Raw genomic sequence first — 25,518 nt, forward strand, 5'->3', positions numbered from 1 at the left:
CGAAGCAGTCAAACGTTGATTTGTGATGGGTGGACTTTGGCTTGGAGCATGTATATGGTGGCTTAGTGGAGGACGGCTGTACATGTGGTCAAGAAGAGGATAGGCTCTTATCCATGACACATACGACCTTTTTTTTTTTTTTTTTGGGTAAGCTTGTTAGTACACACCCATTCGACTTACCCCACATGTGTGGACCTTTTAATTAAGGAGGTAAGCGATGTTATTATTCTGTTCTAATAGGCACAGGGAGAAGGAAGGAAGCTTTGTGGAGAGAAGTAGTAGTTAGCAAATATGGTCTCCAAGATGGAGGATTGTGGGTGAAGAATTTGTCCCTCTATAGGGCCTCTAGGCTGTGGAGGGTGGTCGCATTGATGAGCAAGTTTAAGGATGGAATTTGTCTCTTGGGGAGAAGGAAAAGGAATTCAATTTAGGAACAAGGTGTCCCGTATCCGTTACGATACGGCGGTATCGGCCGATACATAACGGTAACGACCGACACTGTTATGCGATACAGGGTCGAAACGGACCCCCCCCCCCCAAGATTCTGTGACTGTAACAGCCGTTGCGCCCGTTACGGTCCCATAACGGCTGTTACGGGCCTAGAAAATAGGGAAAAAAATAGAAAAAAAAGCATACCTGTTTTTTTCTCTGTTCTTCCTCCTCCTCCTCCTCCTTCTTCTTTCTTCTTCTCGCCCTGCTGCGGCTTCGGCCCAGGCCTCCTCCTCCTCCTCCTTTTTCTTCTTCTCTCTCTCTCTCTCTCTCTCTCTCTCCCTCTCCCTCTCCCTCTTCTTTCCCTCTTTTTCTTTTCGGTTTCCCTCCTCTCCCGTCTTTTTCTTTTGAAATCGGAAGCGGATTGACTGGTGTAGCACACACCAGTATAGCTGTTGTAGGTACGTGTCATGCTAAGACGAGCGCTGACACTGCTTGAGCTCCAAGTTGTACGAACAGTTCAAAGGAGATCAAAGTTACATGGGCTCCACAGTGATGTATTTATTATATCTACACCGTTCATCTATTTTTAAATATCATTTTAGAGCATTACCCAAAAAATGAATCGTATCCAAAGATCGTCTGGACCACACCAAAAATAGCAGCGGAGATGATGATTTTCACCGTTAAACAATTCGTAGGCCCATCGTAACGTTTATTTTCCATCCAATCTGTTCATAAGGTCAAAAAGACCTGAATGAAGAGGAAAAACAAATTTCATATTGATCCAAAAGTTCTGTGATCCCAAAAAGGGTTTCAATGGTAGACGTTCAATCCCCCACTGCTTTTTGCAGTGTGGTCCACTTGATAATTAGATCTGTATTATTTTTCGTGTCAAGCCTTAAGACGATCTCATCAAATGAATGGACAGTTTAGATATAACACATACCTCATGATTAGACCCACAGGACTTACTGACGTCAATACACATAGGTACACCAGGCTTTCAAAGAAATAGGACTCTCTGGAGTTACGCAGCACGCTTTTGTACACGTGCCGCGTGGCCCCATCATAATGTATATATTTTATCCATGCCGTCCATTCATTTTGCCATATCATTTTAGATCATGATCCAAAAAATTAGTAAGATCCAAATCTCAGGTGGACTACACTTATAGAATGCTCACCATTAAAAATTTCTTAGGGTCCACTGTAATGTTTATTTTTCATTTAACTTGTTAATTGGGTCACATTGACATGGATGAAGGGAAAACACACATGTCAGCTTGATTTAAAACTTTTGTAGCCCCTATTAAATTTTTAATGGTGGATATTTAATTATTGTTGTTTCTTATGGTGCAGTCCGCCTGAGCTTTGGATCTACCTCATTTTTGGGCTCATGCCCTAAAATTATTTGACAAAATGGATGGACGGTGTGGATATAACACATTCATCATGGGTGGGGCCCAAAAAACTTTGGCACTTGTGTGCTACACTTCACAATTCGGGTCTCGCCTAATTCGGGCCCCTAAAAAATTGTACACGAGACATGTATTAAGTTAAAATTAACCAATTAAATTATGGACTATAATTGCTAACTCACAATGCCAAAATCAAATTGTTTGAATAGTTTTAATTGTTAATTTGTGGACACTTATTTTTTTAAATAGTGCCTTTTGATTTTTTTTTTCATGATTCACTATCCAATAAATGTCTACCAATTCATAAGTGGGATAATGCCAATAAATTGCATGAATTTGAGGCTGATTTGGGGCATGGATTGGTCCGCCAAGTCAGCCCCAAATTGACAACGCTATCTACCTGAATTTAATTTCATTTTTTTAAAGAACTATTGGAAGAAATGATATCAAATTGTTAAGTATATAAATTAGATATTTATAAAATTAAATACATGAATTTTGTAGTCAAATTCAAGTTATCTGGTTCATAAATTCATCAGACAGTCCGATACAACTTCTCACCAAAGAGTGGACCGTTACACCACCATAAACATGTTCCAATTTATAAATGAATGCATATTTGGAATGCTTAGAATATTCCAGATTTAATCCATATTTTTTCATATTTTTTTGGTAAAAAAAAATAATTTTGCACCGTTATGGGCCGTTACGCCCCCGTATCGCTGTTACACCCCCGTATCTGTATCGGTATCGGAGAGCACCGTTACGCCAACCGATACCGATACAGGATACCTTGTTTAGGAAGGAGTTGTGGATTGGGGAGTGGTTGCTTCCATCTTCATTTTCCAGTGAGGCTATATTAAAAATTAGCATTTGTGCATTTTTTTTTTTCATCTATAATTTTTTCCCTCTCTCTTTTTGGTAGATAAGCCAGGCTTGGACCTGAGACCTAATGTTAAAGCAATCATTGCCTATGGCTGAAACTCACAATTTTCATACTTATTCATTTGTATACTCCCGTTATTTATTGATGAAGGCTTTATACAGTCATTGTTATCAATTTAAATGGAACTTTATGATGTGATCTTTATTCTTACTAATATCACTTCCATCCCTCAGTCTCATGCTACAGTTTGACAGTGCACTGACCATATTATTGAACTTATGAAAAATATTGACTTAGTTGATGTATCCACAGAATAACCTACTTTGTTTATTTAGTAATTTTCAGTTATCCATTGGGTTCTGTAGAGAAACATATGTTTGTGCTTAAGGCATTAATTGTACTTGAACTATTTGAAAATTAAACTTCTCAAAATCACAAATTTGGTGGGTGTTGACTGAACACATCAGTGAAGCTCTTCTCATTTTGGAAGTTTCTATGCAGATACAATTGAACACAAAACAAGGGCTTCAGTGATGTTTGGTTCAGGGACACCAAGTATGAATTTTGAAGAACTGGATATTCAAATATTTGATTTGGGAATCCAAATGGTACCTTAATGCTGAACTGTGTAGCTTTCCTTGACAGAAGAATTCTTGTGCCAATCTACTGCTTTCTGCTTAAGCTCTGTGTATTTTAACTGCTGCTACCCACTTTCTAAGACTAGAACATTGTGAAAGTATCTTGTAGTTTACTCTCACTTAGGTGAATTAGAAATTCCATTAGCATGGCCAAAATATTTGTTAATTGAAGCACACAACTTTTTCATGACACGTGAAATTTTGAGGCAGTTAACAGAAGATTCAATTTTTCCTCCATCTGAAAAAGAGTTTCATGAAGACTTCGAATCTGCAGGACAATTTTGCGGGTAAATTCCTTTAAATCATCTGTATCTCCATCACTCCTTTTGTTATAATAGAATCTGCAGGCTGGTAGCATATTTATTCAGGCACCTTGAATTTTCAGTACCTACAATTTAATGCATAATTAATGATGGGGGTACAAACTCAAAAACTTTTCCTTAGTTTTATATTGATAATTCTATGGTTTAACATTTCAACATCTTTTAGCTATAGTTTGTTTTGCTTAATTGATGTTTTTTAACCTCGTGGGAGTTGAAAGTTAAATTTTGAACCAAGGGATTCTTTATTGTGTTATGGGTGGCATTCTAAGAGATTGTAAGGGTAATATCATGTCTTCCTATTTTTGATACTAAAGGTCGGCCAAACTCTAGTAAAGAAATAGCTTCTGTATGGAGTGGAGGGAGAAACAGGTGGTAAGAGGCAAAGATCCGTTGTTAATGGAGGAAGGGGATGGATAGGTGGGTTGGCATACGGTAATAAAGAAAAAGACTGGGAGTCGGGAAGCTGGGAGAAGGGGGAAGTTACCGTTGTCGGAATATCCGACCCTTTTCGCCGAATCCTTCTCGGAACGATGGTCACCTGTAAATTTCGAAAGCGTTTTCGGTGTGTTTGGGCTGGTAATGGAGGTCGTGTGTCTGAAAGAAAGAAACTCAAAAGTTCCCAAGAGGTTTCACATTTGTTCAAATGAGTTCAATGGAGGAGATGGACAATGCGGTATACCATTTGAACGGGGAGAGTTTCGGGGGGGATTAAATATCCAAAGGGCTAAGTACGGTCCAGAGAGGAAGAACATAGAACAGAAGGATGATTTCAAAGTTGGGACTTCGATAATAAAGGAGAAGGACAGTTCGGGGATTGGAGAGGGTTTCAAGATTGGAACAAATGAGGTTGGATGCGAGAGGAAAATCTTACAAGAAAGTTGTTTCTAACTTGATAGATAAGGAGGGCAAAAATACAGATGAAGTGCAAAACAAGGGTGATAAGTGGGTTTGGAAGGATTTGTCGGCCGAAGGTCCAGTAGTAAGGATTCATAACAAAGTGTTAGAGGACTCTTTAGGGTCTTTCGAGTTCAGTTATGTTGCAGCAGTGATATTGGGGGTATCGGAAGGAAGGGTGGTAGAATGGCTTATTGGCAAAGGTTTACGATCAACATATCGACCTAAGTAAGCATATTTAAGATCAGCCGACAGAGGTTTTAGGTCAAGCTTCGGTGCTTTGATGCTTGACGGTAGAGGCTTTGTCTCATTTAGGGGCATTTGTTCAAATTGTGGCCTTCACCGGTCAATTTCAAGTACCGATGTTGCATGGAGCAAGGCATCCATCTCCCTAATCATGTCATCATCCAAATCGGGGTAGTGGGCCAAGCGTGTCTCCAAAGCATCAGAGTATAGAGTCAGGATAGCTCTATCTTGCACGAATGAGTCGATCAGGTTGATTTCGTGGACATCATCAAATTCCTCGGGTTGTTTGCACATATTGAAATTATTTAGCTTTAACGTCATGTTCTCGAAAGTCAATTTCATCACCCCGTACTTGCAATTGATGATTGCATTTGGTGTGGCGAGGAATGAGCGGCCTAAGATGACTAGAATCTTAGTGCTCGCATCTATAATACGTTGTATCCAAAACAATAAAGTCTACTGGGTAGTAGAATTTGTCGACCTGGACAAACACATCCTCCATCATTCCTCTCGGTATACGAACCGATCGATCAGCTAATTGAAGTGTGGTCTTGGTGGGTTTTAATTCACCAAGGCCAAGCTGTTCGTAGACCAAGTAGGGAATCAGATTTACGCTTAGTCCTAAATCAAGAAGTGCGTGCTCAATCCGGTGGTTCCTGATTACACAATAGACAGTTGGGCTACTTGGATCTTTGTGCTTTTGTGGTACATCTTGTTTTAGGATGGCACTCACTTTTTCAGTTAACATAATTTTCTTTTGTATGCTTTGCCGTCTTTTGGCCATGCAAAGGTCTTTCAGGAACTTGGCATACGATGTTATTTTTTTAATGGCATCAAAGAGAGGAATGTTGATCTTCACATGTTTTAGCACCTCTAGAATATTCTAAGAGTTAGATAGAGGTTTTGGTGTAATCAACTATTGGGGGAATGACACAATCGGTTTGTATGCTCTTTCTGGCTCTTTCTCTTGTGGAGCAATGTTAGGTCCATCATCTCTCTCAGCTTTTTTCCGAGTCCCTAATCAACCCTCGTCGGGATAGTCTTATCAGTCGTTTTTCCACTTCTCAGGGTGGTGATGGATTTAGCATGCTCTATGTGATGAGAAGAGCTCGGGTCACTTCACATTGCGGCTTTGGATTGGGTAGAGGTTGGGCTGGAAAAGTCCATTTCTCCCAAATCGCTAAGTGTGACTCAATCCTTTGTATAGCCTTAATAAGGTCTTGGAATGCTTGTAGCGTGCCTTGATTGAAGAGCTCTTGGTTTTGACTGTGCTTTAGAACTGGATCCTCTCGAGTTTTCCTGTGATTGAGAAGTGTTGAGTAAGGGCCTCTTGAGCATTGGCCGTTTGTTCGTTCCTCTAATTGAAGTTTGGATGGTTCCTCCAGTTGGAATTATAAGTATTTGAGGTGGGTCTGTTGAATGGTTGTTGGTAATTGTTTACGGTGTTTGATTGTTCATTCAATAGCCCTTGAAAAGCTGGAATTGTGGGAGAATCCTCAGTTGTATGCATGTTGCTAGCACAAATACCGCAGACAACTCCCACAACCTCATCAGGTTTGACAGTTTCTACCTTCTTAAGTTCCATGACCTCGATTTTTCTCATGAGATTGGCCACCCTTGCACACATGTTGTCATCTTCTTTTAAGACATACATTCCTCCCCTCTCTTGACTGAGTAGGCTTAGAAGTGGTGGGTCTTGGGGAGGTGTCCCATGACTGCCCGTTTTCTACGAGTAGATCAAAATAAACGCACACATCATCAGCTCCCTTATTCATGAATTCGTCGTTACACTTCATTTCTACAAAATGGCTCATGGGCGAAATCAATCCATTATGGAAAAAGCTTATTACCCGCTATATCTCGTAGCCATGATGTGGACACGAAGTTATGAGATCATTGAATCTCTCACAACTTCGAAGAAGGTCTCTTCCTCTTTTTGGGCAAAATTCATGATCGCCCTCCTTAAAAGTGTTTGTCTTGTGAACCGAGAAGAATTTTTTAAGGAACTCCCAGGTCATCTCAGCCCATGTGCCGATAGATCGCGACGTTAAGGAGTGCAGCCACGACTTAGTCTTCTCCTTCAGTGAGAAGGGAAACAACTACAGTCTTACTGTGTCTTCATACACGTTTGGAAAGTGCGATATGACGACTATCTCATCGAATTCTTTAATGTGCAAGTATAGACCTTTAGAGTCTAGTCCATGAAATTTAGGAAAGTTGTATCACTCCTAGTATAAAATTCACGTTTCCTGCATTAAGTAGAAACACCATGTAGGAAGGTATACTTACCCCCGCTGGTTGTAATTAATCTCGTAAAGTAGCGGAGAAGCGTGATGCATTTCATTCTCATCTTGAACCTCCTCAACTGGATGTTGTGGTTGATTTACAACCATTACTTAGATTAACGCAGGGGATCTCAAGTGGTGTCTAATCCGGTGATGGATAGGAAACTTTTCGACTAATCCTCCTTCGCTCAAGAGACGCCGAGTGTTGTCACAAACACACTTGGGCATGAAACACTCACAACCTCCTAGTTCTAAAACTTCCTAAGCTAAAATATAAATTCAGAAAGTAGAGAAAAGAGGAGTTAGAAGGATGTTACTAGAGAAGAACCGCTAAGTTAGATGCTACAAAACAGAAAACTAAGTTAGTTCCTAAAACAAATTCAGAAAATCTAAGAAAAATAGTCAAAAAGTTAATCCTAACTAATTCTAGAAGTTAAATAATTCAGAAAAACACACGTTGCAATCGCCGGCAATGGTGCCAAAAACTTGTTCGCTTGTACCCCAAGTGCAGGGTTGCGATGTAGCAATAATCTCGGTGAGACCGAGGTCGTACCCACAGGACTGAAGATGTGTAATGTCTCTAAAATAATTAAGGATTAGAACTAGAAACTAAACTTAAGACTTGTAATTGAAGAGATTGTGAATTGAATGAAATTATCAGATTATGGGAATTATAGCGCCAAGGATCCACTTGTAGTTGCTTTAATGCATCCTTTATTCAATCGACGCTTCGACTGAAATCAAAGTCCTAATCTATCTAGTTGGATGATAGAGCGGTTAAAACATCATAAACTGTTCCAAAACAGATTCCAAACATCCATAGTAATGATCCATGTATAACAGTCTTGTTGAATCGAACAGTCAAGTTTCAGCAGTTCTGAATTTCTGCACTTACAAATTCTATTTTCTTCCTTCTTCACTTGGTTTCCTTGGATCTTAGACCCTTGAAATCTTCAATCTTAGCCTCAAAATATCCACAATCCTTGCTTTGGCAATTCTTGAGCATTAAATCTATGCTTTTAGCATCCTTTTCATTTCAAGCTCTCGAAATCACCTTGCAAGACAAACATGCATAAATATATCGATTAAGTGCTATTATGTTAAAAAAAAACCAAGGTATAAACATGGGGAAATATGCAATATTTGGCACTCAACACTATGGACTGTTTAGATTTTGTTCCCATGACACGTGCAAAGATGTGCATGAGTTCTCAACTAAAAAGGTGCGTAAGTGAACATTTCTCTTTGTGTGTGTGTGTGTGTGTGTGTGTGTGAAGAGTCATGCTCACCTGCACACCAATTCTCAGGAGTTCTAGTGAGAACATGTGAGCATTTCACTATATATGAAAATGGTACTCTGAGGTTGACCTCATGGGAGCTTCCCATGAGGTCGAGCTGTGTGGGCCCACCATGATGTATATTGGACATCCATAGCATGAATTTGGTGGGTCCCCTCTAGGTTATGGGATATACAAAAAATCAGCCGTATCTGGAACTCAAGTGGGCCAAACCATTTGAAATTATGTGAAATCATGCCTAAAACATCTAAAAGAATTTGTTGGGGCTGACTTGAGTTTTGGATAAGACCGAAACTTGGTTTGACCCCTCATCCAAGTGGGACACACACACTGGATGGGCTGGATGTCTGAACCACATCTTAGTTGGCCCTATAAACGATCATGAAGGTTTCAATGGGTGAATATCCACTCTCAACTGTTGTCTATGGTGTGGCCCACCTGAGTCATGAATTGGCCTGATTTTTAGGCCATCTAATTCATGGGGTGGATGTCTGATATAGATCACGCTGGGGCCCGCACAGCTTGGCCTAACACACACACACACAGATATATATATATATATATATATATATATATATATATATATATATATAAATATATATATATATATAGTGATACTCCTAAAATATCGTGTTACATTGTATACAAAATGGTTTTCTGGTTTATAAAAATTAGAAAAAAAATGTTTATCAGCACAGGTAAGGGCACATTTGGGTGGCACCCAAAAATCATTTTAGCAAGTTTGGCCTAAAGGCATGATAGGTTGTGTCAATGCTTGTTGGAATTCCCACCGACGATTTAGATTGTGTCCACTGGCTATGGCCTACCTGTTAACCTGTTGAGCCTGATTGTTCAGTGGAGAACCTTTCACGTGATGACGCTGCCTGTGAATGGTCTGGGTCCTGCAAATGTACAACACATTTGCAGGTGTGAGGGAGGTGGTATATCATAACCTCGTCCAAATGATTTTTGTGAAGAACACCAAGAGACCTATGCTGGCATATCAACTGTTGAGTAGAAATGAAATGCACCCATTTTTTGGGCATTATCCAAACAGGCCCTATGGATGATGGTTGAAGTCAGGTGGGCAGCTGATTGTAAAACTTTTGTCGGGAAATCATGAGAAACCCTGTTTCAAATGATTGGTGAAACAGGATTCAGAAGGCAAGCCCCAAATGATTGGTGAAATCCTGTTTCAAATGATTGGTGAAACAGGATTCGCAAGGCAAGCCCCAAATGATTGGCAAAATCCTGTTTCAAATGATTGGCGAAACAGTTGTATCTCATGACATTTGATGTACTAATCTTATTGGATCAGTCTTATAGTTTCATCAGTCCTAAAGAACACTTCCCTTTTCTTCTTCTTCTTTTTATTTATTTTTATTTATTTTTTTACTTTTTGGTATTTATGCAGGGATTGTACCACACTTGGTTCCATTTCAGAAGAACATTCATCGTTCACTTCGGGAACCATGAAATCATATCTTCCGCAAAAGGTACTGGAGTCTTTGTTCAATATCCCTGAGAGTTCCGAACGTAAGCCTGACTCTATGGACTGGAAGAAGGTCATCAAGACAATGGAGTCATTTGGACAAGGGTTGGAATTTCGTTCGTCAAGCACTGCAAAACCGCAGCAAAGTACCAGGCATGGTATGCAACATAATAAGATTTAATATGACTGCAGTTGGTAGTTTCATCTCATGGAAGCCAGCTATGTCTTGTAGATGCTGACTTCTGTTAGTTTTGCGATTGAGTTCTTAACTTTTTGCTAGTCACTACTATAAGTGATTGAAATCCAACTGATATTCTTATTCTATTTGGCTTATACCAATTTATGTCACAGATTTTTATTTTTATTTTGTATTTTTCTTTTCTTTTTGGCATACTTTTCTGTATATAAAATTTTTCTAGCACATAATATAAGGAACTTTAATCTGCCTCACATGCTTTCAGTTTGAATGGGAAGTAGACTATTTGATTTCCTTCAGAAAGACCTGAGTAGGCTTTTTATTTTGTATGATTCATTACTCTTTGTATAGTTTTATGTAAACTGTATTCCTAGTTTCGCATACACTTTTTTTTTTATTATTATTATCTTATATGGTTCTTCATTTTTATCTGATAAGGTTCATCATTGTCGTTGTGATCACCATCACCATCGCCATCATCATCATCATATCCTTAACCCAAGTAATTGGGATCGGCTGCACGAATCTTATTCCCCTCATTCTTACTACCTCACCCACGTCATTTAGGCTTCTCATTTCTCTTTTAAAGCCTTCAACTTGAACCCACTCCTAACTGACCCATTTCTTGGTCTTTGTTGCACATGACCAAACCATTTGTCTACTTTCGCTCATCTTATTTCCTGTTGGTGCTACTCCTAAGTGATGCAAGACCGATGCATGAACTAAGTAACATGTGAGAGCAAATAACCGAATTAAAAAATTTAACAAAAAACACAAACATCGCTATAATCATCACAAATATCATGAAAATCCAAAGAAAATCATGTATAATCCTGGCCTAAGCTACCAACATTGTAACACAAGATCATTAAATAAAAAAGAACTAGGATCTAATGGATGTAGGGACATCCAATTAGCAGAGGGTACAGTCTATTTCAAAATAGGAAACCTAATACAACCTAAGGTGAAAATTAACGTTTGGGTAATTTGGGAAAGTAGGAAAATTAAAAAATTTATATTTAGGGTTAAGGTTTCGGAGATGGAAGAAAGGGGTTTTGGCAAAAGAGGCAGGTGAGATTCACACGTGTGCCCGTATGGTCATGCGTGTGGCATGGGAGGATGGGTTTAGATCGGTTAGGGTTTAAATTGTGGATGTGTATGGGAAAGTAGGGTTTGGGAGAAGACGAAGATCTGGAATGGAGGGAATGAAGAATCTGAGGAAAATACATGGATGTGGGAGAAAAGAGAAGACGGTGCGGGGATAGATGCAGACCTCGCACCTTTATTGATGAAGACTAGTCTCGCACCAATTTTCCTTCCAAATTGCATGAAGATGAGAGAAGAAAGCAAGAGCCTCTCTCTCTCTCTCTCTCTCTCTCTCTCTCTCTCTCTCTCTCTCTTTCTTTAATCACTAAATCCAATGGGAGAGAGGTTACACGCCCCCCTTCTTTTTATAGATCAAGGAAGTTTAAAAAATTACAATAATCCCCGTCTTATGAATTTTAACGAAAATAAATAAAATCAACTAAAACATTCATAATGTGTCCAAATATAAAATAATAAAAAATTAAATCTTAAAATATGATAAAGTCTAAAATCGATGTGGACGATCAACGATCAATGACCTGATCATGTGATCCATGCGATCCAATAGCCCGATCGTCGCGTCCCTCCGAACCAACAGTCTGGATCACTCTATAAAGCAGCCCATGTGCATCTTCCCAGTGTGGGGTCTTCCACATGCTCGCTCATGCACATGAGGTCTTTAGCACGATCATGGGTACTCGCCTAGTCACAGGGAAATTAGTGCGGCCCGCCTCCTTTGATACGTACGTAAGGGTGTACGTGACGTGATGTCCTCGTCACTAAGTTCCCTTGAATGTATTGATTTCTGGTTCTTTCCTTCCTTGTCTTGCCACTCATCCATCTGTACATCCCGATCTCAGCTGCGCTCATGCTATGAACGTGTTTGTTCTATTATTGTCCAACATTGTCCCATAAAGCATGGCTGGTCCTATAACTATCCTATAAATTTCTCCTTAAGTTTGATTGGTTCTAGTGGTCACATCGAATTCCAGAGGTATCTCTCCATTTCATCCACCTAGGTCTAATTCACTAAGAGAATCCTTCTCAATGTCACTGCTCTCAAGAATTGAAGGCCCAAGATATCAAAAATGTCATTAGGGTTGGGGTTTTTTTGGTTGTGACTTGTGGTTGACTTCTTGTCATCCTTTTGGGTTTGTCTGGATTTAGGCAAAGTTATCTGGGGACTAGTAGTCCATGGCCTTCTCTAAAGGCTAGTTGGTCATGGGCATGCTATAGCTAACTATTCCACCCCTTGTTTGTCAAACACTTAAGAGACTGGACATGATAGATTGTGGCACATGTGAGGAAGTTAAAGATTGGTTTGTGGTACGTTTACATGTGCATATGCACATTTTCCTCATGTACATTAAAATATGTGCCAAATTTTAGTGCTTGAAGATTGATGGTGGCACATATGCACAGGGATGCTTGAACTTGAACGGTTGCACATGTGGGCCTGTGGCACATTAAAACATGTCATACATGTGCATGGATGAGTACGATTCGCATCTGCATTGAAGCTATAAAGTGTCAACGACCAACAATTTCACCTTTTCACCAAAGTCACCCAATCTGTGTTCTATTGGTCACATATCCATGACTAGTGTCCAAAAGTGTGTTGGTTCTTGTGTGTAGGAGGGTTGACAAACCATGGACATATACATTGCCCATGACTACTAGTCCAGACAAACTTTGCTTAAATCTAAACATGCCGTTGTTTCTCCCTTTCTTTCGAATAAAATATTGGTATCCTTTAAAAAAATATATATCTTAACTAATTCCTCGTTTCCACTCCAATTGTTACTAAAATTACATTCCATATACTCTGTTTTACTTTGACTAATTTTAAAACTTTAGATTCTAAAGCATCCTTTCATAGTTCTAGCTTTGTATTTACCCCCCTCCCTCATCTGGTCAATGAAAACAATGTGATCTGTAAACAACAAACACCATAAGACCTCTTCCTGTAAATGCTTGTTAACTCGTCCATGACCAATGCTTACCAGCTTAATGCTAACTCCTAGTCTGAGACTGTAAATTCACTTCTCTCCGCTGGTAATCCTCATTTGTTTCTGTTCCCTCATATCCTTAATGACCTTTTGAGACTCCCTTCTTTCCCAACGTCCACTAGATTAGCTCTATAGAGACCCAATTGTATGCTTTCTCTATGTGACCTGTATTTCTCCATCTCTGATGGTTGAACTTCCTTGCATAAATACAAACTGATTTCTGATACATTCTTCTTGTGCCTTAATCTTAGCTCTATTACTCTCAATCAAAGTTTGATAGTGCAACTCATAAGTTTAATCCCACGATAGTCAGTGCAGTTTTGTATCTCTTTTATTCTTATAAAAAGATACCATGGTACTTTTCCTCCATTTCTTTGACATTTTCTTCGATCTTATAATCTTGTTGAACAACTTTGTCAATGAAAATAAACCGATATCTCCCCTACTCTTCCAAACTTTATTGGAATACCATCTGGTCCCAGGTCTTTTCCTGTCTTCATCTTTCTCAAAGCTTCTTTCACTTCAGATATTCTAAACCTATGAAAGTATCTATATTCTCCTACCTCATTTAGTTTTTTTTAGCTCCTCATTTTGGTTTATAATTCCCCCTATCCCTAATAAGGTCTCCAAGTGGCCATCGTTTCACAAGTTTCGGAAATAGCTTCTCCATCTTTCATTGATCTCTTCATCTTTTTATCTTATATGGTTATGAACTATTCTTATGAATTATGATAACTACGTATCTGCCATATTATCATATATCCATATGTGCTAGGTTTACCCTTCACAATGTCTGACACCTCAAGTTCATGATGGATAACTGCAATTTTATTAAAACAAAGGAGCCCAATTTCAACATGTACAATGGGCACCAAAAGTCAATGCATGCATATCTCCCACTGTTGAATAAGATCTTGCAAGAATTCCAACCGTGAATTTTAAATGCCCATTTTGAAATGCATAGATTCCTTTTTACCGATACTGGATGTTGGTAAAACTATGTTCACTGACCCTTGGTGCAAATTATACACATGATTCCCCCCCTTAGAAAGTAGGTACAAAATCTGTCAAAGAGAGATAAAATGAAGATGAGGCCAATCTTCTCCTCTCTTAGCAAGGCAATATACTATCTCGTTCACTTAAAGAGGAATACAAGGAAAAGATACTTCTAGTAAAGAACTAAGCCTCATATTTCATTCACAACAAATAAAAGCTCCATTGTTCCACACAATTCACAGAGGTCCACCTCATGTCAGTGTCCAACACTGGCACATACACTTGTTTAAGTTGCATACACTTAATCAGTGGCTCACTACTTTGTCAGATGCTTGTCTTGGTTACTTGGAAATAAGATGACTATCAGTTGCTACCTTCTCTGAAACACTGAACTTCTTATTTTTTGGATGCATTTTTTGTTTCTGATTTCATCCACTACAACTAGAGTCCCTTTAACTTGTCTTTGAAATTGTAGCCAAAGAAGATGACTATCAGTTGTTTCGGAGATCTGCGAGGAAGCACTGGGATACAACAGTATCCTATTATCAGAAAGTAAGATGATTGTGGAATATTCGTGACTTTTAGAGCACTTGGTACATTTCAATAATTACCTTACTGACAATGCTTAGGTTATAATGTTAACATTTTATTCAATAACAAATGATATATAAATTCCTTTGCAGGCTGCAGCGGCATATTCAAGGGGAGAACGGGGTCATGCAGCTTACCTTTCAGAAAAAGTATGATTTCTGAATATAGGAACGCACGAGATTGTCATATTTAGTTTAGAGCTTATTGAAGTTAGCTTTCTTAACAACTTTAAATAATATTTATGTTTTATGCTGATTAACTTTGTTAACAATTGTGTTCAAGCCCATTGCTCGGTGGTATACTGCTTGAATTTCAAATTAGGTCTGGGTTCGAGTCCAGCTTACCTATCAGGATTATTTTATTTTTTATTTTAAAAATAACTTGGCATTCGGTCTTCTTGAAAGCCTAAACATATCATCCTCATCATCTTATCCTGACTAATTGGGATCGGCTAAAGCCCAAACGACATTGTGTCCATGGTACTCCAAATATCTGATTAGATCTAATCATGGATATAAAGCTGCAAATATAAGCTCTCGTGAGTAGCTTGTAGACTATAAATTTCCATATCTAAGGAAGCAACCATTTGATGCAGGGGTGGCAGTTAGTTCTGTCCTGTAAGTCATGGTAGTTTTCACAGAGGGTGAAGAGAGGGAATTCCTCACCTTTGTGATGCTTCAATCTGTTCTGGTATGTGAAATTGACATGGGCTTTCCCTTTTATGTTAAACAAGCTTATGTTGTATTTTGGTCAGGGGAAACTCTACAACAGAAAGGCCTGCGAGGCAGATGAAAAGGCTAGCCAAGATATTTTTGAAGCTAGGTTGATGAACATGGCAACTAGTTTTTTTTTTTTTTTTTCTTTCTTTCCTTTTTTCAAAATATTTTTGTTATATCAGATGGGTTAAACATGACTCTAAGCACCGGTTATCTGCAGAAACAAGGAAATACAAAATGTAGTAACGATTGATTTGCATGGACAGCATGTCAAGCAAGCAATAAGGTTGTTGAAGCTTCACCTTATACTGTTTACATACATCCCTTGTAAGCATCTATTGCTCCAGTGTTCGTTTTTTTTTTTCATGGATTTATTCCTTGTTAAAATAGCATATTATTCACTTCGTGTTGAATTCTGGAATTGTCATGCTTCATTGAGCCAATATATTTTTCTTTGCTCTAGCTATTCAATTTCTCAATGTTATCACTGGGTGCGGTACACATGGTGGTGTTGGGAAGGGGAAACTAAAACAATCGGTATGTGCTGCAATAGAATTCAATTCTATCATTTTGTTTCATAGCTTTTGTTTGTTGGTGATTCATTACTTACAATGCTACTTACTAAAAGGTCAGAAATCTCTGCCAACTAGCCTGATACATTGCATTTGCAGGACCTCTAAAAGTAATTGGATTTGCTGTTTGTGTTTTACTTAATTAAAGCCAACCCTGAATTGTTGGGAGAAAGGAAAGGCCATGTTTGGATACCAAGGATTCCATGCCAAACAATGAAAAAGGATAAGGGTTTTCCTTTGATGTGACAATTTGTGTTGTTTGGATAGCATAGAAAAAGATGGATTCCGTGAAGCAATCATTGCACTTTTTTTCCCATAATTTGGCTTCTCGGCACAAGAAACCAGGTGATTGTTGTGAGAGTAATATGATATTTCTACTTGCTATCCAAACAAGAAGTCTAAAATTGGAATCCATGTTTCATTAGTTTCATCGAAATTAACATCATTAGATAATTATTATTTGTTTCCTTTCTGTTCCTTGGATTCAACGAATCCAAACAATGGTCGACACCTAAAATTAAATTCATCTCATCTTAGTTTAATTATGTGTTAGAGACCATATTTCTTTTTAATCTTGGTAGCTGTTAGCGTATACAATTCTAGGTGTACGTGCAGATCTCAATATTATGGGGGTACCATTTTTATTTCTTTTTATTAATTGCAATATTTAATTATGGCTAAGCATGTTGTATGCCTGGATTAATAATGATAAAGGTTGATTGAAAGGGGAGGGACGTTAAGTCCTCTACATTCTCTCCCATTTCTTCTCTAATCTCCATTTTATTTTTTCAATCTACGTGGTATAATAGCCTATCTGACCCAAATCTTCTCAAGTTTTCAAAACTTCATTTCTTCTTTGTATTTCTCGTCCATTCTCCTCCCTCCCTCATTTTGAGGGTCTACCATTCCTTTCTTCATCCCAGTGTTTTGATGTACTTGTTTTGTGCTTGTGCCATCTTGAACTAAAATAGGTACCTAATCAATTAAATGTATATCTCTAGAATATTCTAATTCTCAGAAGGGATACAAATGTTAGTGTTGAAAAGATTTGTTTCAAAGGATGTTACATTCTTTGAAAACGTCATATTTCAACTTATGGGAATGTACAAATACTCCGTCTGTCCTTCCACTCCCAGTCACCGACAGTTCATCCAATGAAGATGTCCAAACTTGTCTTCTTAGTAAAGAACTTGGTGTACTCTTGAAGGAAGAAGACGTTAGCGATCAACATATGATGGGAGTATCTTTTCAATTTTCGTCTGCTTACATTGTTTTTTATTCTGGCTTATCATGTTGTAATCCTGGATTAATATCAATGAAGGTTCATTGGAAGGGGGGAGGCATTGAGTCCTCTCCCTTCCCCCTCACATCGGTTTTCTCTCTCTCATCTCCATTCTTTTCCAATCTACAGTAGCTAACAGTTATGATCTCTGATGCATAATTATGATTAACTAAAATGAGAGTAACTAATTTTTAGGCATCTACCAAACAAGCCCTCAAATGATGATGGTGATACTCATTTAAAATATGCTACTTCAGCTGTAATGTGGGAGGTATTGTTCACAATAGGCTCCAGAACTAACCTGTCCATTTCACGTACACTATAGAAAGATCTGGTAGAACATGTTTAAAATTCCCAGTGTCTTGGGTGGTGAGTCTAAACTATATGGTGATTTGCATGACTTACAGTAAATGATCTTGTGGTTTTGGAGAACTCAAGTTTAGTGAACTTCATCTATGTATGGATGTATGTATTATAGGTGATTTGCCTCATTGAGAAAGAAGGCATTGAATGGAGTGAAGGGAACAAAGGAACAGTGGTCATCCGGCTCAATGGGCTAAAAGAGTTCAGCTTCTTGCAATCTGATAGCGACTCTGAGTAAATTGAGCTGGCTTGTGGACTGGCGGATGGTTGCACTCGCAAAGTCTAGTTGACAGCGTTTAAGATGTTTGAGCTTCTTGTTGGCGGAATTCTGTAGCTTGCATTCCTCCATTGCATGTTTCTGAGGTTTTCTGCCTCTTGACCTTGTATTGTATTCTTCTTTTCTTTTAACTATTTACCCATTGTTGTTCCCTTTCTTTAGTCGGTCATGAGAGGCCAGTAGAAATGTTCTTGGGGAGTGAGTAGGTGTGTAATGAATGTTCTTGGGGAGTAGGTGTTTAACAAACAAACCTTTGTCATAGCTAATGATATTGATGATGTATGATCTGAAACATAGGCACATTTTATTTTCTTTTGGGGTCGCAGTCTGGGACCAGAAATGCAAATTAACTCTCTCAGTATCTCACGTTTCTGGTAGATGATGTTAGAACTATAGCTAAACCAAAGATTTCCTTCAAAAAGTAATCCATAAGAGTAGTAAGTTGGGACTCTAGTAAGTAATATGCAGTATTAGATGGTTCTTTTGTTTTCTTCAAAAAAAAAAAAAAAAAAAAACACTTAAATTATCTATCGGTATAAAATGGCTTCTCTGTCAAAATATCAGTAGAAAAGATGTGATTTTTCGTGGACCCCATTAAAACACAAGCAAAATGCAATATGATTAAACAACAATTAAAATTTATGTCTCTCTCTAAGACTAAACTGGTGAATGGTCAAGTACCTAAAATAGAAGGAAAATGAATAGGCCCACTAGATGGGTTTCTCTCCAAAGCAATATTCAACATTAAGTGCCTAGAATGGAAGAAAAATGACGCCCAGGATTGTGTTCAGTGTTATAGCGTGCAATTTTTTTAAGGACAAGCAATCCGTGATTAGGTCCACTAGGGATGGTTCCAACTGTTGGTGTTATGTATGCTCTTTCAAGCCAATTTGACTCTGTTGTTGATTGGAACTTGGTCATGAGTGACCTCCTTTTAATGAATGGGAAAGGGTCATTAGTGACATGTACTTTATTAATTAACTGCGATTTAGTGGGTTACATGGATTTCTTTAGAAATCTCTTTTATAGGAAATAATGAAATGGCCAAAACGGCCCAGGTGGGTCATTAAAGAGCCGATGTTCCATATTCTTGAGTACGTTAGATTTTTCTGTGACTTGATTACAGTTACCCGGTGGTGGGATATGATATGAACCAATGACGAATTGGAATCTCCGCAGTTGGGATTATGGATGTACATCTGTCCATTGGGGTTTAGTTCTACGCCTGATTGAATGCTTGTATTGGATGAATTGTATCAAGTCTCCTAACTTTTTTTTTACACACACACCTAGTGGGATTACACCACCTATGGATACTCGAACCCTTGACCGGGTGTTGAAACTCCTGAGAGTCTACCACCCGAGCAAGGGTAAGGATCCAAGTCTCCTAACTTGGAGTGCCCATCATGCTTAAATGGGATAGATTTGATCCCACGACTCAGCTTGTCCTCGGACTTGAGATTGCAAAGGACTTTTTAGGGATTTTGATGCTACATCAATGACTTGGCAAACATGTGTTATTGGGCTTTCCATGTTGAGATTCAGCAAAGGCCCGACGCACTTGGACAAAGGAATTCACTTGCTGTCCGGGACTTAGTGAAGTGATTAGATCCTGCCTCTTGGATGCCCCATCAAGCTTAGAACAACTGGCCAATACCATTACGTGTTTTCAATGCTTTCTAGATTAATTTCAACTGCTGGATCACTTGTTTTTACCGTAGATTTGTTGTTGTAAAGCTTGATGGATGATTCGACTGTCTGATATTTATGTCGGTTTTTAAAGGCCTGGATTGGTGGCCGCCCAGCTCCCTAACCTAATGGGGCACCGGGTTCGGACTGCAGGGAACCGAAGCATGGGGGACGTCTAATCCTTTTGCCACTGCAATGCTGGCTAATCTAACGCAGCAGGAGCAAGGGAACTCCCGTGGTTGTGGAAAGCACAGGGAGAGGGAGAGGGCGAGGGAGAGTGTTTTCTCCTCTCATCCTTTCATTCTCTTAGCCTATCAAATTGACAACCTATTTTTTGCGTCCATTGTCTACATCCCTATAACATATAGAATCGCAATGTTTGATGCTATTTCTCTTTTGGAAGTAGATAATTGAAGGGATAACATCGATCAGATCTACCGCATCCAAATCACATGGTCAGAAAATAGTCTAAACTAAAACTTTTATCCTATGGAATTGATCCTATTCAAATTAAAAATCATGATTTTCTAACCTTTTAGAGAATCTATATACCATTTGACACAGCGTTGCGAAAAAAAAACAACAACAACAACAACAACTTAGAGATGGAACAGGTGGGACACCATAAATATCAAAAGATAATGATCTACTCCCTATCTAGGCTCCAAAGTCAAAATTCATGGACCACCAATGCTTTGACTGAATGAATGTGGCCCATCTAATTGGTGGAGTTATCCCATTTTTACAACACATGATTTTTGTGATTTGGATCACCCTTTTCTTGGCTCAGATGATCTGAAAAAGAAAAAAAAAAAAGAAAAAGTGACATGAATGTTCACATACAATGTTATGAAAACATTCTCACGTTTGAAGGTTTTCTAATTCGACTTGCTTGCTGGAGCTTTCCATCCACAGGACATCGGTTTTATATGAGGTCGACCTCATGGGAACTTCCCATGAGGTCAAGCTGTGTGGGCCCCACCGTAATGTGTGTCGAACATCTGCCCCATCAGTCAGATGCACCATTCTATGGTGGGCCTCGGGTTTAAAAATCAAGTCAATCCATGACTTGAGTGGGCCACACCACTTACAACAGTTGAGAGGGGTTACCCTCCCATTAAAACATTCATAATCATTTATGGCACCCACCGAGATGTGGTTCACAAATCCAGACCATCCTTTGTGTGTGCCCCACTTTGATGAAGGGTCATACCAAGTTTCAACCGCATCCAAAACTCAGGTGGGCCCCACCAAATGCTTTTATTTGTTTTAGGCATGTCTTCACATTGTTCTAGATAATATGGCTCACCTGAGTTCCGTATACAGCTGATTTTTGGGATATCCAATAACCTAAAGGGACCCATCAAATACATGGTGTTGATGTTTGACTCACATCACAGTGGGCCCACACAACTCGACCTAATGGGAAGTTCCCATGAGGTCAACCTCATAGTATATGTGTGTGTGTGTGTCGAACATCTACACCGTTCATTTGATGGGTCCCCTTTAAATTATGGATATCCCAAAAATCAGTTGTATATGGAACTTAGGTGGGCCGTACCATCTAAAATCATATGAAGACATTCCTAAAACATATAAAAGCACTTGGTGGGGCCCACCTGAAATTTGGATGTGTCTGAAACTTGGTCTGACCCCTCATCCAATTGGGACACACATAATGGATGGGCTGAATTTGTGAACCACATCTCGGTGGGCCCAACAAATGATTATGAATGTTTTAATGGAGGATAACCCCTCTCAACTTTTGTATGTGGTGTGACCCACAAAAGTCACGGATTTGACTTGATTTTTAATCCCTAGGCCCACTATGAAATGGTGCATCTGACCAATGGGGTAGATGTTTGACACGCATCATGGTGGGGCCCACACAGCTCGACCGCATAGAACATTTTCCATATATATATAGCCGAATGCTCGGTTGCCCACCAGTTCCCACGGGACTCGTGCCAACTTTTTGAGAACTCATAGTACGTGATGTTAGTCCAAAATCTGAATGGTCCACATGACGCAGCACCTCATGAAACCAACAAGGCCCAACTTTTACTTTGATCTAAAGCTTTGTAAGCCATGAAAAAAGAAAACAGTTTCCTCCCTTGATTTGCATCTCTCTTTGCTATGGCCCACCAGAGTCTTAGATTAGGGTGAAACTAGGTCCCTTGTTTCATGGGATTCAGCATCACATGGACAGTTCGGATTAGACGCCCATGACACAGAAGAAGAAGAAGAAGAAGAAGAAGAAGAAGGGGCCTAATTTTTACACCGTGTACTATATATTGACATTTTTCACTGTTTTCGTTGTTATAAAATCCTCCTACATTTCTGCTACTGTCTTTATTTTGTCCCGCTTCCTTTTGTTGTAGCTGGAACACCATACTTGGGGCCCGTTTGGGAGTTTGGATTCGGAATGCATTGGAATCCAAATAACAATAAGATTAGAATCAACGTGTCTGAATCTTCATTTGTATTTGGTTGAAATGCATTAGAAAGCAAATCTTATATTTGAGATCTTGTATTTGGAGGGCATTGGAATTCTTCAATATATTCACATGATTTCATATTCCCAATTAGTGTGCATATTTGATAGAATGATTGTAATAAGCCCATTGCAACTTATACTTTGGCCAAAAATTAGGAAATGTTGAGTATTGGGTAGGCCACAAATGCAAGGATTAAAAAATGGAGACTCATTAACGTTTTTTAACTATCTATCTAGATTTCCGACATTTGGATGATTCAAATCATTCCATTGATGTGATTTTTGTGTTGTAGACAATAATTGGATTATTTTGGAGTATCATCAACATGTCATGTGTCTAATGGATTAGTAGCCTAGAGACACCTTTGCTATATGTGCAACTTTCATGTCCTAAAAAATGTGGTAAAAAAGTATTGCCTTTGTATTACACTAAATCTCGGATTTCAAAACACATCAAAAAGATAGATCGGAAATACCTTAATCCTATTTACCTCCAAATTGATTGAAGGTTGCCAAATACAAAAAGTAACTATTTGGATTTGAAATACACCCATTTACTAACAAATCCAAGGTGCCAAGCGGGGTGTTAGGGAATGCTCCAATCTTTACTAGTACAACCATAAGTCACAATGAGCCCCATGACATCCAACTTGTCCAATTAGTGTGCCCTACCATGATGGTAACACACCCTAAAATTAGGTCACATCATAGTAAACAATGAAAAATGACTAAAAACTTATCTACCACGTGCTAATTGGACATAGATGTTGCTGCCAATTCAATCAAACAAGGAGACACGTATGAATGAGGGTCTATAATCGGTTTTCACGTGTGGGTATGATGTGTGCTAGAGTCTACTCGATGGCGTTGAGTCAAACTAATTAGAGTCTAGATGCAGGATTCAATTATTTTCTCAATTACCGATTGTGCTTAACACTTACGCGATTTGTGAAAGGGTAGGGGTTAGACCTTCCGAATTATTCTTTTTGCCTTCTGACAATAGACTTGCTTTTACGAACTTAAAAACTTATTCTTTCACTAGTACTATAACTTAATATTTCTTAAAGTATCAAACAACTAAAGAAATAGAATAAACCATAGATAAATACCTAATTCATTTATTGGAATAAATGATTGAGGCGGATGGTCAACAAGATGTAACCGCATAAGGTATGATCAACTAAATTGAAACTCTGTTGATTATGATACTACAACTTAAAATTACGGATATTTAATCTAATCCTAAGGGACTGTAGCGGAAGCCGCTAGGCAATAAGTATTATATATTAGAACTAGGCTAGGGTAGGCTATATTAAGAAAGCTAAATTGAAAATTGGATAGATGTGTTTGGCATAGGGCCTTGAGCTTTTTTTGTTTTTTTTTTTGTTTTTAATAGCTTGTCAAGGCTTTAAAATTCTCACTGGATTTTCTTGCTAACCATGGATCCTTTGTGTTTACAGTGCATGTTCTGCATAAGGGAATCTCTTGGACAGATTTGGAACTACTGGATTATGAAATCCTTCTCTCGTACTTGATCCCATTATGGAGATCTTTGTGGCTAAATAATTGGGCTTGGGTTCAATCCAAAAATCTCCAGGTTTGACCCTAAACCTTAAATCGACCATGGCCAATTATCAAGTCGGACTCTTTATCTCTTCCATTCGAGGTGTGGGATTGTCTTGATCTAATCGCCTCCTGTATTTAACCATTCACCATGTGATGGTTTGGAGTGTTGGAGAGGATTGAAAGACGGGATCTATTACTTCCTGATATCTTAAACTCCAAATCCTAATTGAACCCCGATTCCCGACTCAGATAATTAAATGGGATATCTAGACATATCGAGGTATTAGGCGGTCCAGATGTCTTGATACTGATTTGTTATTAGATAAATCAAATTTGTCATTAAGGACTCTCATTATCGTAATTTCGATTGCTAAACGGCTTAGGACTCAATTTGGTTGATGTATCTCTCTCCTGATTTGGTTCGAATTATAATCAGGTTCGCTTAAATATCGGTTCGATCACCTAATATTCAGAATCTTCTTAAATGCTATGAACTTTCAAGGGGCTGTCATGGATGATTTTGTCGAGTGTATTATAACTAGATACGTGATAAAATCCATTCTCTCAGTGGGTCTTTTATAGACGTGTTAGGTACGTTGTCATTGGCACCATAAATTTGACCACGTGGCATTTATTGATTCATTCTCCTAAGTATATACCTCCACATTAATTAAAAAAAGGTAATATCGGAATAAAATCAAATGAAGATACTCTCAAGTGTGAGTAGAATTTCTACTTGTACTAACTCTCATAGTGTCGACATGTGGCAACCTTGTAATGGTCCACATTGGGGAACCAAAAATGGGTGCAAATAATGGGCACATCTTTTAGATTGTTGGATGCTATACACATACCACATGGGTCTCACCACTTCATTTTATAGGTGTTTGGGTAGACTTACATTGTTTTCTACATTGTGGTCCACCTTGTGATTAGATTACCATGTGTTGGGGGCCATTACACAAAACCTTAGGATCTAGCCTCCCAAAAACACCAGAATTATGTGATAATAAAGCAGTGAAATAAATCAAAGCACAAACCACAAGACACAAGAGATTTTTATGTGGAAAACCCTTAAAGAGGTAAAAACCACGGGACCTCGTCCAGATCAACAATCCACTATGAAGTAGAACGTTACAACTGATCACAAGCACACATCGCTTGGATCAAACCTTCGTCACTCACGCAGGAGTGAATAAACAATAAGAGAATAAAGAAAAACACAGATCTCACCGATTATGAGGACGTATAAGCGCTGAGATATCGAGTGCACAACAGATCACCTATATGGGCATAATCTCCCTTCCACAAGCTTCCTCTCTCTCTCTCTCTCACACCTTTGGTAGCCCTAAACCCTTTAACAAACCTTTATAAAGCTTTAGGAAACCCGTTTGCATTACTTAAAAAGACCTAAGTACCTCCTATTTGTAGTTTAGGAAACTCCCTTTCGCATAGGTGCGAAAACCGCCTTAAATTTCTGAATCGCGCGCAGAATTGGACTAGAATCTGCGTAACCTCGACTAGTCAAGCAAAGTCCTTGACTGGTCGAGCGGAGCCTCGTCCGGTCGAGCAGACTCCTCGACTAGTCGAGTAGCCCGGACAAATAAAAACAATTCGTTGCTGGACTTTGAGTCGAGTCCTACTCAACTGGTCGAGCGCCACCATCAACCGATCGAGTGAGGCTCTTGATCGGTCGAGCCTGGGGAGAAAACCTCATCAAATCTCCTCCTTTTCGACTAAGGAAAGATCCGTTTTCTTTAAGCCAG

General features: G+C 38.8%; 1 protein-coding gene across 5 annotated transcripts in view; it reads left to right on the top strand.

Moving 5' to 3' along the window:
* Positions 1-20,138, top strand: part of LOC131252510 (SMR domain-containing protein At5g58720) — a 36,254-nt gene extending 16,116 nt beyond the window's left edge. Inside the window, exons 4-11 of one of the 5 annotated variants that reach the window (XM_058253084.1) lie at positions 3,585-3,661; positions 9,835-10,070; positions 14,675-14,751; positions 14,883-14,939; positions 15,545-15,612; positions 15,727-15,833; positions 15,970-16,043; positions 19,784-20,138. In XM_058253084.1, the coding sequence (XP_058109067.1) occupies positions 3,585-3,661; positions 9,835-10,070; positions 14,675-14,751; positions 14,883-14,939; positions 15,545-15,612; positions 15,727-15,833; positions 15,970-16,043; positions 19,784-19,813 (726 nt within the window). In that variant the 3' untranslated portion in view covers positions 19,814-20,138. Of the gene's footprint in view, positions 1-3,584; positions 3,662-9,834; positions 10,071-14,674; positions 14,752-14,882; positions 14,940-15,544; positions 15,613-15,726; positions 15,834-15,969; positions 16,044-17,838; positions 18,313-19,783 lie in introns of those variants that run through there. The other 4 variants (XM_058253082.1, XM_058253081.1, XM_058253083.1 and 1 more) reach the window with 4 other exon arrangements.
* Positions 20,139-25,518: the final 5,380 nt, after the last annotated feature.

This window comes from Magnolia sinica, chromosome 8 (genome assembly GCF_029962835.1).
Source record: "Magnolia sinica isolate HGM2019 chromosome 8, MsV1, whole genome shotgun sequence".
Taxonomy (NCBI): Eukaryota; Viridiplantae; Streptophyta; class Magnoliopsida; order Magnoliales; family Magnoliaceae; genus Magnolia; species Magnolia sinica.